General features: G+C 40.5%; 1 protein-coding gene across 1 annotated transcript in view; it reads left to right on the top strand.

Moving 5' to 3' along the window:
- The window catches only part of CORIN (corin, serine peptidase), a 307597-nt gene that overhangs the window by 67746 nt on the left and 222613 nt on the right, over positions 1–17238 (top strand). Inside the window, exon 2 of the mRNA XM_069593065.1 lies at positions 6650–6794. Within this exon, the coding sequence (XP_069449166.1) occupies positions 6650–6794 (145 nt within the window). The remainder of the gene's footprint in view (positions 1–6649; positions 6795–17238) is intronic.

Genomic DNA, 17238 nt, shown 5'->3' with positions numbered 1-17238 from the left:
ATTTCAACATTCAGAAAATGAAGATATGGCATCTGATTCCATCACTTCATGGGAAATAGATGGGAAACAGTGGAAACAGTGTCAGACTTTATTTTTGGGGGCTCCAAATTCACTGCAGATGGTGACTGCAGCCATTAAATTAAAAGACACTTACTCCTTGGAAGAAAAGTTATGATCAACCTTGATAGTATATTCAAAAGCAGAGACATTACTTTGTCAACAAAGGTCTGCCTAGTCAAGGCTATGGTTTTTCCAGTGGTCACGTATGGATGTGAGAGTTGGACTGTGAAGAAAGGTGAGCACCGAAGAATTGATGCTTTTGAACTGTGGTGTTGGAGAAGACTCTTGAGAGTCCCTTGGACTGCAAGGGGAGCCAACCAGTCCATTCTGAAGGAGATCAGCCCTGGGGTTTCTTTGGAAGGAATGATGCTAAAGCTGAAACTCCAGTACTTTGGCCACCTCATGCGAAGAGTTGACTCATTGGAAAAGACTCTGATGCTGGGAGGGATTGGGGGCAGGAGGAGAAGGGGATGACCGAGGATGAGATGGCTGGATGGCATCACTGACTCGATGGATGTGAGTCTGAATGAACTCTGAGGATTGGTGATGGACAGGGAGGCCTGGCGTGCTGCGATTCATGGGGTCACAAAGAGTTGGACACGACTGAGTGACTGAACTAATCTGAAGAATTACATATTTGAAATATGTGTGGGTCAGCCAGTTGCACTGTTCCCTGCTTGCACTGTTGGAATGCTTGGCTTACAGTTTCAAGTATGTGGAGGGTAGATTCTCGAAGAGGGTACCTTCTGCAGAGAGGGCTGTTGAGTCCACCTAAATAAAACTTAGGAATTGTCTTAGTGGTTTAGCTCATCTGGCCTCATTCACCCAACAGTAAAGTCTGAGAGTTGCATTATATTCAGAAGAACCTCAATGGCTTCCCCAGTGGCTCAGATGGTAAATAATCTGCCTGCAGTGCAGGAGACCTGGGTTTGATCCTTGGGCTGGGAAGATCCCCTGGAGAAGGAAATGGCAACCCACTCCAGTATTCCTGCCTGGAAAATCCCATGGACAGAAGAGCCCGGTGGGCTACAGTCCAAGAGATCACAAAGAATCCGACACAACTGAGTGACTAACACTTTCACTTTTCAAAGGGCCTCTGACTAATGCAGCATTTACAGTAATAGTCTTAAGTGGCTATGAATGCTAGAGAAAAGTTAAACACTTGAGGAAAGGGCTGAGGTTTCCTCTAAGTATTTCTTAGTTCTAGATTTTTTCTAAGTATTTCTTCCTCTTCCCCCCTGCATAAAAGGAATCAATTTCCTAGTCACTGGAGAAAGCATTTGCACTAATCATGAATATGGTTTCTGGAAATCAAGCACTTGTTGATATACTTATATAAGATAATAAAATGAGCCACTGGCACTTTCCCTACTGATTTTCACTTATGAATACTAAATGGGATGTATTTGGCCATAGGATTTCAGATAGCACTGAGGCCACTGTACATTTGCCACCCAAGAAGATCATTCCTACACTGCTCTTGTGACCCCCTTAACAAAGAAATCTTTTCAATTGTTGTGGAAGCCAAAGAAAGTTCATAACTCCTTACCTCTCTGGGTGTATTTTATCACTCTTTTAAATTATAACAGGGACTTTTCAGTGATACTTTTCTGAGAATCATGGCTAGTTCAAGTGCTGGTTCTTTACAATGTCTTAAGTGATCTTCTAGCAAGAAATTGTATTCCTGTCTTTTCAATTCCTGGAAGCCTCACAGTGCTGATCATTTGCTATCTCAAAATGTAGTTATTTATGTCCATATCTTACCTCTCCTACAAGACTGTGAGCTTTGGAGGAACAGTTGTTCTTAGATTATTGTTAAATTCATCACTGTGCTTATTATAATTAGTAGATGTATCAATAACCACTTCTTGAGTAAATGAAGCAAAAAAGTCAGTTCTACTATGGTCTCTGAGCTATAGTTCCACACTGGTATTTTACAGGTAAATGTTATGTCCAAGCCTCAAATGATACCACCCATCACTGTTATAAGCAGTGTGTTATAAAGATATTATATTGCATCATTCTGTTAATTCTCGTTGAGTGAAATCTGAAACTGGCCCCCATATATGGAGGACAAGGAGAGACTGAAGAAAGAGGTAAACTGCCGGGATCCAGCCCCGGTGGATCCAGGGTATCTGAAGTGGGGACTGCGTCGGTGAGGAGAGATTTATTTATTTAGAGATATAAAGAGAGATTAGGAAAAAATAGTGCAGTGGAGAAAAGAGAGGAGAAAAGAGGCTGAAATTCCTTGGTTTACACAGGAAGCCAATAAAGCCCCAAGACAAGGGACTTGCACTGTCCACATAGGCCGCAGGTGCCCTCCTGGTCTCTCGAGGGAGTGAAGACGCAGAGCGCCTTCCCGTTCAGGTCTTAGAAGCCCAGGCAACTAAAAAAAAAAAAAAAAAAAAAAAAATCACACACTGGTGGGGAAACACTCTCTCTCTCTCTCTCTCTCTTTTTTTTTTTGGCAGAAATAATCTTGTGATTTTAAAGAAAAAAAAATCCTTACACATGAATAATCTATCATCTTCATGTATTTGAAACCTATATTTTAAATATGATAATACTTGAAGATAAAGGAAGATGTTATTTCAAAGATGCAATAGATTTCTTGCAATAGAAGTGTACTTAAAGGCATTCTTGGGTTAACCCTTACTTTATAAGCTCAAATGATCTTGGGAAATAGCTATTTAGCTAGTAATTTTAAAGCAGTGACAACTAAAATGGAGTTATCTCAGAAAGACTCCGAAGAACTTGCTCACTGTGGGTGATGGTGCAATGTCTACTACACACAGCAGTTGATTATAATTTTAATACTTTCATTGGAGTTTCTTGAACAAATAAAAATTTGTGCTGTTTAAAAAAAAAAAAAAAAAAAGCCCAGGCAAATGAGTAGACACGGCGAGCCTCTGTACTCCAGACGGGAATTAGCCTGAAAAGGAGAGAAAGAAAAGAAGACACGAGGGAAACCAGTCTTTCCAGGAACTGGTCTATCTCTTTATTTTTCAGGAAAGCTTTTTTTTTTTTTTTTAAAATTTATTTATTTTTTTTATTTTTTAAATTTTAAAATCTTTAATTCTTACATGCATTCTCAAACATGAACCCCCCTCCCACCTCCCTCCCCATAACATCTTTCTGGGTCATCCCCATGCACCAGCCCCAAGCATGCTGCATCCTGCGTCAGACATAGACTGGCGATTCAATTCACATGATAGTATACATGTTAGAATGTCATTCTCCCAAATCATCCCACCCTCTCCCTCTCCCTCTGAGTCCAAAAGTCCGTTATACACATCTGTGTCTCTTTCCCTGTCTTGCATACAGGGTCGTCATTGCCATCTTCCTAAATTCCATATATATGTGTTAGTCAGGAAAGCTTTTATACTTTAAGTTGTACATAGAGATAAATGGGAAATACAAAGTCATGCGGGGTCAGCAGTCCTGACCCTTATCGATACCAGGCACTTCTTTATGCATGCATACAAAGTTCTTAGGTCATTTTACATCATCTTCTGGCCAGGGGGCCTGCTAACATTTTATGACCCTTTCTTTCTGATAATGGTCAGTCAGCCAGAAAGCTTTTTTTTCCCAAGGGTGATTTTTCTTAAACCAGGCACCACCCTCCTAAGGCACCAGATAAAGTTGCATTCCTACAGGGCAAAGGTGCAGTGGGCTATAATCAAGAAAAGAATTTACTAGCCTAAGGTCTAACGTGATTAACATCAAAGGTTATTACTTATTTTTCCCATATGCCAGTTATATCAATTAATGTATATAAGGGACAAGGGATATTGAGACTTAGCAGCAAATATTGGCTCAACAATGAAACCCTCCACCAGTATATTTCTAACAATCCACTAATACTACACTAACAATTTCTAACTTCTCAAAAGACTCTGTATTTAAAAAGTTTAGAGCTTCTCGTACCTCTCACGGTTGGGAGGCTGTGAACAATCACATGTGTGGTTGTAAGAGGCCAGATAAACTTGTCAGGCAGGCTACAGAGCCATCAGAGGAGTTTTTGGACTGAAACACTCTTGTTATGCCCAGGAGACTTATTAACTGGAGCTCTAAGTTAACTCTTTTCAGAGAAAGGTGGTGAGGGATAGCCCCCTGTTAATGTCAGAAGAGTTGGTGAAAGGCATAATGGAATAAGGCAGACAGACTCTATTTTTGGGGTGGATGCTCAAGAACGTCCGGGGGGTTCCCTCGAGGCCTGATCTCGCCTTTGCCTGTCAGGCCTCTTCCCCATGACCTTTGCCATGGGCGGGATTCCCCATGCTGGCTCCCGGCAGTAGATCATTCCAGATTGCTAGGTGGCAGTTTTAATAACCAAGGTAACTTACTTGCAAGGTTTGTCTTGGGTGACTACAAGGTCATTAGATCTCCACACCTGCCAGAATCATATAATGGGATTCAGTCATGTGTATCATCTGGAAGGTCTCAGCAGCACATTGCTTACTCAAGGCTGCATCCTTGAAAACAGCTTTGGCTGTGGGAACAGTGGGTGTAACATACATTCTGAGGACAGAATAGTGGGTGAGGAGCCTCTGATTGCCTGAGTCCAGCTCATGGGTCAATGTGATGGGTCACATCCTTTCCATGACCTCCTCCAAAATGGTGCCAAGTATTTGTATATTAAGTCTGAGGGATCTCACATTGGTGGGTCAATTAAACCAGGTTCAAAAGGCATGGATCAGTAAAGGTGTTAATCTAGGAAATCAAGCCATTCTCAAGCTAACATCGTATGTTCATTCAAGTAATGTCTCCCACAGAGAATTCTTAAAATTATAGACAGTGTCACCACATCAGTATGTTTAGTGAACACTGTTTGGAATATGTGTTAGTGAACAAGAGTTGATTTTGATGTAGGAGGAACAAAGCAGAAATAGAGAATGGCATACGCCTTGCATTGCATCAAAGTTGCCTTTTTATACACGGAAAACTATCAGGTGTTAGTTATATGCCAGAAAAGATCAAGTGTAAGATCATTGGTTAGGACTTCTCAATTGTGATATGGCTTTCTCAAAGGTCATTTGGTTTTAAAAATTAGATACTTCTTACAGGGGAAGAACCAACAAAACCTGGTAATGAATGGCATGGAGGAGATCATGGAAAAGTCTGGAGTCTTGGGATTATAGGAGTAGTGGAATTTGTTTTAGCACATATATGGAAGTCAGGAGAAGAACTAGTTTGAAAGTGAAAAAATGACAGTGAAAGTTGCTCAGTTGTGTCCGACTCTTTGTGACCCCATGGACTATACAGTCCATGGAATTCTCCAGGCCAGAATACTGGAGTAGGTAGCTTTTCCCAGGGATTGAATCCAGGTCTCCTGCATTGCAGGCGGATTCTTTACCAGCTGAGCCACAAGGTAGGGTTAAAGAAGGAAATTAGTTTGGTTGTGGACATGCTGAGAAGAGATGACACTATGCATTAGGCATGAGAAATTTATGATCTAACTTGAAAGGAAGTTCAGGACTCAAGAGATTCAAGAGCTGGGTACACCAAGGCTATAGTTCAAGCTCTGAAACTGTCAGAAATGGCATGGAGAGTCAGAAGTCTTAAAGAGAACCATAAGAAACATTTTAATTAATGGGATCAGAAGTGTTGCTCATTGTGACTCAAATCACTTTTAAGTCCATCTCTGTTGAACAAGTTACTGCACTAAGCCAGTTGCAATACATGAATTTCCAGACATTGTTTCTGACAAGAGATTGAGCTAGCAAAATTTAAAGTTTGAAGATAAGAATTCCAACTTGAATCATCACTTTTGTACGTCATCATTCTCTGATGGGCTGAAGGGGCAGTGTGGACAACAGAGAGATTGTCAGTGGCCAGCAGAACAGGCTCTCTTTCATTACTCAGCCTGCCACTTAATACGTAGTAAGTAATATTCAATCTTGCTGAATCATTAATGGTTAAAAGCTTATTTTATCCAGACTCATTCACATTTGGGTTAGGACTAATGAGACAAACAAGAATGAAATCTGGATGATGCCCTGTCCACCCTACTCACCAGTATTTAATCACTGCATTAGGCAGTTTGCTTAGAGCTCTAGGTCAAGGTGAGTTCTACTGTGAAATAATACCAAATTAGCAGATAAGTTTAAACAAATTTAAGATGGAATATGGTTATAAGTCCATATACTCCTGAAAAACATTTCAGAAATAGATGGTTTGCTCAGTCCAGAAAATGGTTTGTACAATCATTTGTTTATTTATTAGTGGGATCTGATGACTAAACCCATTTCATGCTATGTAGTACACAGGAAAATTTAAGCATGATACTGCTGTGGCTCAGATGGTAAAGCATCTGCCTACAATGCAGGAGACCCAAGTTTGAGCCCTGGGTTGGGAAGTTCCCCTGGAGAAGGAAATGGCAACCCACTCCAGTATTCTTGCCTGGAAAATCCCATGGATGGAGGAGCCTGGTAGGCTATAGTCCATTGGGTTGCAAAGAGTTGGACACTAATGAGCGACTTCACTTCACTTCTGCTCTAAATGGACTGCTGTCCTCTAAAATGTCATACTGTGTATTGAATTGGTTTGCAATATTAAAACCATGTTTCATTTTCATCTTCTACTTTAGGTCTTGGGAGCTGATGATGATGACATGGGTGATGGCTGCTCTCGGAAGCTGACAACTGTGAATATTCTTCGTTTCCTCTTGCTGGTCCTGATTCCATGTATCTGTGCTCTCATTGTCCTGCTGGTGATCCTGCTCTCCTTTGTTGGTGAGTGATGCCATTATTAAAGAAAAATGAAGTTAAAATTAACATTAGTATGATTCGTAAGAGTGGTTTCTGCTGCTCTGGATGGTGGTTTACTATGGGAGGATTTTTCTGGGCAAGGAGAAATCTGGTTGCTTTTGCATTTGTAAAAGACAAAAGACCTGAATACATTATAGGGAACTGATGATAGAAAGAAATGAAGGCAGGGAGACCAATTTGGTGACTGGCTATCATCTGAGTAAAAGATGGCAAGAGCTTGAATTAAAGCATTTGGTGCATGAAAATCAATGGAAATCAAGACTGCTTAGGATTTTGGCATGAAGGAGAAAGAGGAGTCAAGGTTGACTCTCGGATTTCTAGCTTGGGCAACCAGGTTGGCTTTGGTGCCATCTGTTAACATGGGAAGAAAAGGCAGAGGACTGAGATGCAGGTAGATGGAGGTCAGGCTGGAAGTTCAGTTAGGACATGATAAGCTGGAGATTTTTATGGGACAACTGAATACAGTAGAGCCATAGTTTAAGTGCATTTATCATGAGCAAATTCAACAGTGCAGGCTGGGCCAAGAAATGGAGGACTGTAAGAATTTCTTAACTTCCTAAGAAAATTTCAAGGAAAATTATGAGTCTGTGCGATTTTTTGGCTTCTGTACACTTTAGAATTTAACTCTCATCCTGCTGTTACTGGTTGGAAGCTGGAACCATCAGGAAGGGAAGCTGCGAAGGGAGCCTAGCCTGCCTGTATTTGTGAAGGTGGGAGTCTCAGCAGAAGTAGCAGGGGTAGATGAACTGTGAGGAGAAAGTGCACTGATTCAAAGCTGAGGACAAAGGCTTGGAGGATGCTGATGTTCAGGGGAGATGAGAAGAGGAAGGATCAAGAGATACCAGAGTTGTTGGACAAGAAGGAAAGGATCCCAGAGATGCTGGGTTTCATAGAAGCCTAGGGCAGAGATGGTCAGAGGTTACAGGGTGACAAGTAAGAAGAGGGCAGGAAAACCGCAGGTTTTCTGTTGGAGTTTCAGTCGCCCTGCCCCATATTGTGCCCGCTGTGGTCTGCGCTGGACTAGAGGCAGGACAAACCCTGAAACTGACCTCTGCCCCTCTCTTCTGCCAGGACTCCCTCCCCTCCAGACTTGGCCTGCTTTTGTTTCCTTTCCTGTGCCTTCCAGTAGTTGCTTTTTTATATTTTGTCCAGAGTTTGTAGTTGTTACATCTGGAAGAATCTGTCTGGTAGGTGCTCCCTTGGTCATACATCTGTCATTTGGAATGCTCTCATTGTCATAGCCGGAGAAGGCAATGGTGACCCACTCCAGTACTCTTGCCTGGAAAATCCCATGGGTGGAGGAGCCTGGTAGGCTGCAGTCCATGGGGTTGCTAAGAGTCAGACACGACTGAGTGACTTGACTTTCACTTTTCACTTTCACTCTCACTTTTCACTTTCACTCATTGGAGAAGGAAACGACACCCCATTCCAGTGTTCTTGCCTGGAGAATCCCAGGGACGAGGGAGCCTGGTAGGCTTCCGTCTGTGGGGTCACACACAGTCGGACACGACTGAAGCGACTTAGCAGCAGCAGCATTGTCATAACACTGTGTGGAATGGCTCACACACTCTAAAGAATACTTCCTTTCATTCTCAGGGTGGAATGCAAATATAAGTTTAAAACCCATTTTTAAGTGCTTTAATGCTTAGAGGCCTCTGAGCAGAGGCTGTTCAGTTTAGTCGCTCAGTCATGTCCGACTCTTTGCGGCAGGGTTCTATTATAACAGTGCTTTACTTGGATTTATTGATTTATTTAAACATTTTAATAACTTTATTAAAATATAATTTACATATCATACAATCCACCCATTAAAAGGTGTGTAATTCAGTAATTTTTAATATATTTACAGGTAAGTTCAGTCATCACCATAGTCAATTTTTGAACATTTTCATTGCCTCAAGAAGAAAATTTCTTCTCTCTTAGCTGTCTGTCACCCTTCCACCTTTCTGTGTCCCCTCTGCCCCAGCTCTAAGCAACCATTAATCTACTATATGTTTCCCCTTTCTGGACATTTCATATGACCATGTGTGGTTTTTGTGACTGGCTTCTTTCACCCCACATAATATCTTCAGGGTTCATCCATGTTATTGTATGTATCAGTATTTCATTCCTATGGCCAAATAATACTCTGTTGTATGGATTTACCACATTTAAAAAAATCTATCAATTGGTGGACATATTAGTTGTTTTCACCTTTGGACTATTATGAATAATGTTGCTCTGAACCTTCATGTACATAAAACAAGTTTTTATGTGTACATGTTTTCATTTCTCTTGGGCTTATCCCTGGGGGCACAATTTTTTAAAAATCACCTTATGAAATTAGGAAACTGACCAATTTGCAACCATTTCTTGGTACTATTCTAAGGTACATTTTTAAAGGTAACCTTTAGAAAGTGAGTGTTTTCTGGCACTGTCTTCAAAAGCATTCTTTTCATATGTTCTGAACCAGATGGTTTCATATAGATACATTAAGTAATCTCTGCCCAGATAAACATTTCCTGTTTTATAACTGAGATGTTTACTGTTGTAGTGAGCAATAAAATCATTTCATATCTCTGTTTTAAAAAACCTCACTAGATTCTGCTTGCTTTTAAGAATGTTCTGTTTGATTTGAGTTTATAATTTGTGCTCTTTCAAAGTTTTGCAGTTATTTCTGGGTCTCTAAGAGATGCTGGAATGCCATGTACGAATAGCAGGAGCTTTGGCTTCAAAAGGTGAAGAGATGATAGTGAGAGGATTTTTGACTAGGAAAAGATAGTAAAAGCCTTATGCTAACAAACACAGATGCATTGTGCCTCTCTAATTTTGTCTGTTTGGGCTTCTGGCATGCATAAAATCAAGATGGCAAAGAGATTTTTGAAATAAGAGAGTTAGACTTCCTGAATAATTATTTCTGCAGCAGGCTATGGAAAAGAGCAATAGCAAATTGTTTCTCTCCTCAACCCTTAAATTGAAGTTGGAGCTACAAAGGTTTTGTTCAGTTTAATTTATTATAGTTTAGACTAGAAAAGTTCCGTTTTCATTCCAATCCCAAAGAAAGGGAATGCCAAAGAATGCTCAAACTACTACACAATTGCACTCATCTCACACAATAGTAAAGTAATGCTCAAAATTGTCCAAACCAGGCTTCAACAATATGTAAACTGTGATCTTCCAGATGTTCAAGCTGGTTTTAGAAAAGGCAGAGGAACCAGAGATCAAATTGCCAACATCCGCTGGATCATCAAAAAAGAAAGAGAGTTCTAAAATATATCTATTTCTGCTTTATTGACTATGCCAAAATCTTAGATTGTATGGATCACAATAAACTGTGGAAAATTCTGAAAGAGATGGGAATACTAGAACATCTGACCTGCCTCTTGAGAAATCTGTATGCAGGTCAGGAAGCAACAGTTAGAACTGGATATGGAACAACAGACTGGTTCCAAATAGGAAAAGGAGTACGTCAAGGCTGTATATTGTCACCCTGCTTATTTAACTTCTAAGCAGAGTACATCATGAGAAACGCTGGGCTGGAATAAGCACAAGCTGGAATCAAGATTGCCGGGAGAAATATCAGTAACCTCAGATATGCAGATGACACCACCCTTATGGCAGAAAATGAAGAGGAACTAAAGAGCCTCTTGATATGGTAAAAGAGGAGAGTGAAAAACTTGGCTTAAAGCTCAACATTCAGAAAACTAAGATCATGGCATCTGGTCCCGTCACTTCATGTCCAGTAGATGGGTAAACAATGAAAACAGTGGCTGACTTTATTTTCTTGGGCTCCAAAATTACTGCAGATGGTGACTACAGCCATGAAATTAAAAGATGCTTGCTCCTTGGAAGAAAAGCTATGAACCAGCCTAGACAGTGTATTAAAAAGCTGAGACATTACTTTGCCAAAAAAGGTCTGTTTAATCAAAGCAATGGTTTTTCCAGTAGTCATGTATAGATGTGAGAGTTGGACCATAAAGAAGGATGAGCACCAAAGAATGACGATTTTGAAATGTGGTATTAGAGAAGACTCTTGAGAGTCCCTTGGACTGCAAGGAGACCAAACCAGTCCATCCTAAAGGAAATCTATCCTGAATATTCACTGGAAGGACTGATGCTGAAGCTAAAACTCCAATACTTTGGTCACCTGATGCAAAGAGTCAACTCATTAGAAAAGACCCTGATGCTGGGAAAAATTAACAGCAGGAGAAGGGGACGACAGAGGATGAGATAGTTGGATGGCATCACTGACTCAGTGGACATGAGTTTGAGCAAGCTCTGGGAGATGGTGATGGACAGGGAAGCCTGGTGTGCTGTAGTCCATGGGGTGGCAAAGAGTCAGACATGACTGTGTGACTGAACAACACTCAAAAATTGGCCAAAATTGTTCTTATCTCATTTTAACTCTAAAAGAACTGAAGTCTGTGTATTATGGCCATCATTTTAGTAATCTCATATTCCATAACCCCATAACCCTATGAGAAAGCCATTGCCATAGTATAGTTTAATTGCCAGTAAAGTAGCTAGGAAGAAATAAAGTTTATAGACTGCTGGATTTGTGATATGATGCCAAGTTTCACTTGACTCTTCTGCTTAGGCCTGAGAGCTACTTTCATTCCTCTTATAAGAGCTTAAACTGGCAGTGGGCTGTGCTGCCATCACATGACTGCAGGAGTCAGCTTGTGCCATGAGATGCTTTATTAGAGCTTGAACCAATGCCTAACAAATTATTTATCAATAATATAGAAACATATTACATATGCAACACTTGAAGTAATATTATATTGACATGTTGAGCAACATTGAACTAGCATAAAATTGTAGGTATAATCTTATACTGTTCATTCCTTGAACAGGCATTTATTGAGTGACTGTTAAGTGCAAAGCAGGCTTCCCTGGTGACTCAGCCAGTAAAAAAATTTTCCTGCATTGTGGGTGACCTGAGTTCGACCCCTGGTTTGGAGAGATCCTCTGAAGAAGGGTGCCTGCTCCAATATTGTGGCCTGGAGAATTCCATGGACTATATAGTCCATGGGGTTGCAGAGTTGGACAAGTGCACTTTTACTAAGTGCAAAGCGATAACCTATGGGTCTTGGACACAGCCCTGAATCAAGCTTCCTCCATGGGACTCCCAGTTCATTGAGGGAGGGGCACATAGAAAATGATCACATAATTGATTAATTATCACACAGGTAGCTCCTATGTGGGAAGAGACAGTTTTTCTGAGACAGGGTGTGAACCCAGCCTGAGAAGCCTTCGTTGATGGGGGAGCGCTTTACCCATGACCTCAACCATGGGGATATCGGAGTAGGGGAGTGGATCTGGGTGGGGCTGTTAAAAGGTCCCTTTGACACTTGTCTGGAGAAAGGGTTGAAGTGGGTAGAGTATGTGACAGGGAGAAGAAATACAGTTATTACAAGAATCCTGCAGACATGGTGCTTTGGAATATGTTCTACACTGATTTTTGCAAAATTTATTCATCTCAATTTATTTCACTAAAATTAAGATCCCAAAAAAACTCTTTAAAATGCTCTTAACTTTTTCTTGCTAACAGCTGAAGACTTGGTTTCAAAGGTTTATCCATTCATCCACATCTAAAACAAACTGTTCTAGCTTACGCTTATGAAGAATAGCCTAAGGCTACCATCCTAGTTTTCTCAAAACTACAAAAAACCTATGTGGGGCCTATTAACTTTTTAATTTTTTTCACTCAGTGAAGAAGAAAGAAATTATCATGGACATATAGGAAATATAAGTAGTCTGTTTTTCTTTTTTAAATTAATTAATTAATTATTTTTACTTTACAATACTGTATTGGTTTTGCCATACATTGACATGAATCCGCCACAGGTGTACATGAGTTCCCAACTCTGAACCACCCTCCCCATATCATCTCTCTGGGTCATCCCAGTGTACCAGCCCCAAGCATCCCATATCCTGTATCAAACCTAGACTAGTGATTCATTTCTTACATGATATTATACATGTTTCAATGCCATTCTCCCAAATCATCCCACCCTCTCCCTCTCCCACAGAGTCCAAAAGTCTGTTCTTTACATCTGTGTCTCTTTTGGTGTCTTACATACAGGGTTATCATTACCATCTTTCTAAATTCCATATATATGTGTTAGTATACTGTATTGGTGTTTTTCTTTCTGGCTTACTTTACTCTGTATAATTGGCTCCAGTTTCATCCACCTCATTAGAACAGATTCAAATGTATTCTTTTTAATGGCTGAGTAATACTCCATTGTGTATATGTACCACAGCTTTCTTATCCATTCATCTGCTGATGGACACCGAGGTTGCTTCTATGTCCTGGCTATTATAAACAGTGCTGCAGTGAACATTGGGGTACACGTGTCTCTTTCAATTCTGGTTTCCTCTGTGTGTATGCCCAGCAGTGGGATTGCTGGGTCATGAGGCAGTTCTATTTGCAGTTTTTTAAGGAATCTCCACACTGTTCTCCATAGTGGCTGTACTAGTTTGCATTCCCATCAACAGTGTAAGAGAGTTCCCTTTTCTCTACACCCTCTCCAGCATTTATTGCTTGTAGACTTTTGGATTGCAGCCATTCTGACTGGTGTGAAATAGTACCTCATTGTGGTCTTGACTTTCCTCTTCAAAAATTCTAGATGAGCTAGAGATCATTGGATTTAAATATAGTTTTTCTCTTACCAAATTTCTTAGCAGCTGTGGCTTTTACAAGAATTTGGAATCTGAACTTCGTAACGTACAATGTTGTGTTTTGAATATAATTTTAAAAGGGCAAACTTCTCAGATCCTTAGTTTTTTTCCACCAGAACCTTAAGATTTTCTATGCAGTTCTCAAACTTGAGAATATTTTTTCTTTAATTCCTTGGGTCTGAGGTTATGTATAATGTATGATGTTTTGGAAAAGGCAGTCTAAAGTCTTGTATTCAAAGTGTAGTCAGTGGACCAGCAGCATCAGCATCACTTGGGAGTTTGTGTGAAATGCAAAATCTGGAATCCTGGGCCCCTCTCCAGACCTGCCATATTTACTTTCAAACAAGCTCCCCAGGTCATTTCTGTGCTTCATCCAGTCCTTAATCCACTGTAATCTGATTTTTCTTCTTTCTCTTCTTTTCATACTACTATATCTGTTCTGCCCCAGGGCCCCAATGTCCTTTCATTGAAAAGCAGCATTTGGAACCTGTGTGTGTTTGAACAAGACTTTGGAGAGCCTCTGTTTTCGCTCTGTGTTTACATCTGCTCACAGTGAGCATGCTCAGTTTTGACTACTCCTTTCTTCTTGAAATGCTCTTCTGCTTTGCCTGGATATTATCATTTCTAATTTTCTTTCTATTTCTGTCTGCTCTTTCTCTGCGTCCTTAAGCTTGTCCTTCTCTCTGTGCTAAGTCGCTTCAGTCATGCCCAAATCTTTGCAACTTGTAGCCCACCAGGCTCCTCTGTCAGTAGGATACTCCAGGCAAGAATACTGGGTTCTTCCCAACCTAGGGATCGAACCCTCATCTCTTATGTCTCCTGCATTGGCAGGAGGGTTCTTTACCACTAGCACCACCTTTTTGTACCTAGCCAGTAAATTTGGGAGTGTCTACCTTAGCTCTCTTCGCACTTTGCACCTATACTTCTCTAGACAGTATCATGCTCTCCCATGACTTCTTTCATCATTCATGCATTCAACAAGTGTTTATTGAGGCCTACACTGCCAAGCATTCTACTGTGTGCTTGAAATGCGGTCATGCATACTATACCTTTTTAACTTTGAAGAGGCAGACAAGAAACAGCCAATTTCACTTGAGTGTGTTAGTGATATAAGCAGAGTGTGATCAGGGAAGCACATTTGTGGGGAAGTCTGGTAAGACCTTCTGGAGGAAATGTTTAGATTGCTTTGGATTTAGATTTCTTTCCCCTTGTGTGTTTCATTGCGTTTTACACTCAATGTATCCATAATAATTACAGTAACAAAAGTAAACTTTCACAATGTCTATTTTTCATTCTCTATTATCTATTGTATCAGTCAGGGCAGGCTATGCTATGCTGTGTAACAGAAATAATCATAATATATTAGTGGTTTATCAATGCTGAAAGTCAGTTTCTCTTTTGCAGCACATGCTTTACAAGATGGCAGGGGGGCTGTGCTCATTCAGGTCACTCAGGAACTAAATTGATGGACTAGCCATCATCTTGAACCTTGAGGTTATTGTGCCAGAGAGAAAGAGAAAGAGCCCTAGAGGGTTTTTTTTTTTTTTAAGTATGTAATATGGCATCATTAATTATAATCACAATGCAGTACATTAAACCCCCAGAATATACTCATCTTATAACTAGAAGTCTGTACACTTTGATCAGCATCAAAGATGTCAAGAGACAAAGAATGAGGCCAGAGAATGTAACTCCAGCATGTGTCCTAGTAGAATGGGAGAAAGTTGAAAATATTTGATGAATAACTCAAATGACGATCATCCCACCTCGGTAAATATCTTCATTTACCCATAGCTCAAACTGGAAGCCTTTAAGGGACCTGTGACACTTTGTTAAGTTCTTATAATTTTGCCTCTGAAAGTTCTCTCTCAAATGTTCCCCTTGCCCTCACTGATTTTGCCTTGGCTCAGTCCATCTTTTTTCCCTTGGGCTATTGCAGTAGCCTTCTAACTGTCTGCCAGACTTAGCCCCTTTAAACATCACTGTTGTCTGAGTGGTCATTTTAACATTCTACCCCATTTAAGACCCTTCAGAAGTTCTCTATCATGACAAGATCAACTCCAAAGCTTTAACAAGAATACCCTTCACAGTCTGGCTCCACTTCCTTTGCTCCTGTCAGCTCCCTGTGTGCTAGCCATGTTTAGTTACTTACTACTCAGCTTTTGCATATTTTTCCCCTTGCTCTATCTAAAAAGTTCTCCATTCCTTAATGCGGGGAATTGTTTCCCCATAAATGCTTGGCTCAAACCTAGAAAATCCCTAGTTATCTTTTAAGATTCTCATGAAGGATCATTATCCCCTAAGAAATCTTTCCTAATTTTCCTAAATGGAGTCTCAGCTTCTTCTCTAATTTTTGTCAACAGATTGTCATACACATATCATTCTCAAAGCATTTGTATCATGGTCTGTATTTTTACATACATATCTGTCTTCCTCATCTCATCTGTAAACATCTTGATGAAAACCTCTAACTAAAGTTTTTAATTTGCTCTCAGTAGAGAGTAAATACATAGCTCCTGGAACATAGAAAATGCATGCTTGTGCTCAGTCCTTAAGTCCTGTCTGACTCCTAGAGACCCCATGGACTGTAGCCCACCAGGCTCCTCTGTCTACAGGATTTCTCAGGCAAGAATACTGGAGTGGGTTGTCTCCTCTTCCAGGGGATCTTCCCAATCCAGGGATCAAGCCTGCATTGGCAGGCAGATTCTTTACCCCTGAGCCATAAATGTATTACCACATGACTAGAGATATAAATGTATTACCACATAACTAGAAATGTTAAAGCTGAAGCTCTAATACTTTGGCCACTTGATGTGAATAGCTGACTCTTTGGAAAAGACCCTGATGCTGGGAAAGATTGAAGGCAGGAGGAGAAAGGGACAACAGAGGATGAGACGGTTGGATGGCATCACCAACACAATGGAGATGAGTTTGAGAAAACTCTGGGAGATGACAGACAGGGAAGCCTGGCATGCTGCAGTCCATGGGGTCACAAAGAGTTGGACATGACTGGGCGACTGAACAAGAAGAAATATAAAGATGGGGAGTTTATTTCAAACTCATAGGAAGATAAACTTCTTACATGCCCACGATGGTTGAGTTTTTAACTTGTATACCTTGTCCAAAGTGAAAAGCATGTGTGACTCTCTGATTATGGGTATATATCTTATCCCAACTCAATTCTTGGGCTAGGTTAATGTAAGCTTCAGTTTCCTTCTCTCTGAAACTTCATCAAGAAGGGTTAATTATAGCATAATCATAGGATTGTTGGAAGTCTAACTAGTAAAGATACTTAGTCTAGTGCTTATATTAGTTTTGTATTGCTGCTGTAATATTAATGCTGTAATGAAGCTTAAAATAACACAAACGTAGTAGCTTAGAGTTATAGAGGATTGTTGGAAGTCTAACTAGTAAAGACTAGTTATCATAGGATTGTTGGAAGTCTAATTAGTAAAGATACTTAGTCTGCTGCTGCTCCAGTCGTGTCCAACTCTGTGCAACCCCATAGATGGCAACCCACCAGGCTCCCCCATCCCTGGGATTCTCCAGGCAAGAACACTGTATTAGCTTTGTATTGCTGCTGTAATATTACTGCTGTAATGAAGCTTAAAATAACACAAATGTAGTAGCTTAGAGTTATAGAGGTCAGAAGCACAAAATAGGCCTCATGGGGTTAAAATTAAGGTGTTGGTAGGCGGCTCTGGGAACCAGTCTGTTTTCTGCCTTTTCCAGCTTCTAGAGT

Source organism: Ovis canadensis, chromosome 6, assembly GCF_042477335.2.
Source record: "Ovis canadensis isolate MfBH-ARS-UI-01 breed Bighorn chromosome 6, ARS-UI_OviCan_v2, whole genome shotgun sequence".
NCBI classification, from domain to species: domain Eukaryota; kingdom Metazoa; phylum Chordata; class Mammalia; order Artiodactyla; family Bovidae; genus Ovis; species Ovis canadensis.
This window is presented reverse-complemented; position numbering and strand designations above follow the sequence as displayed.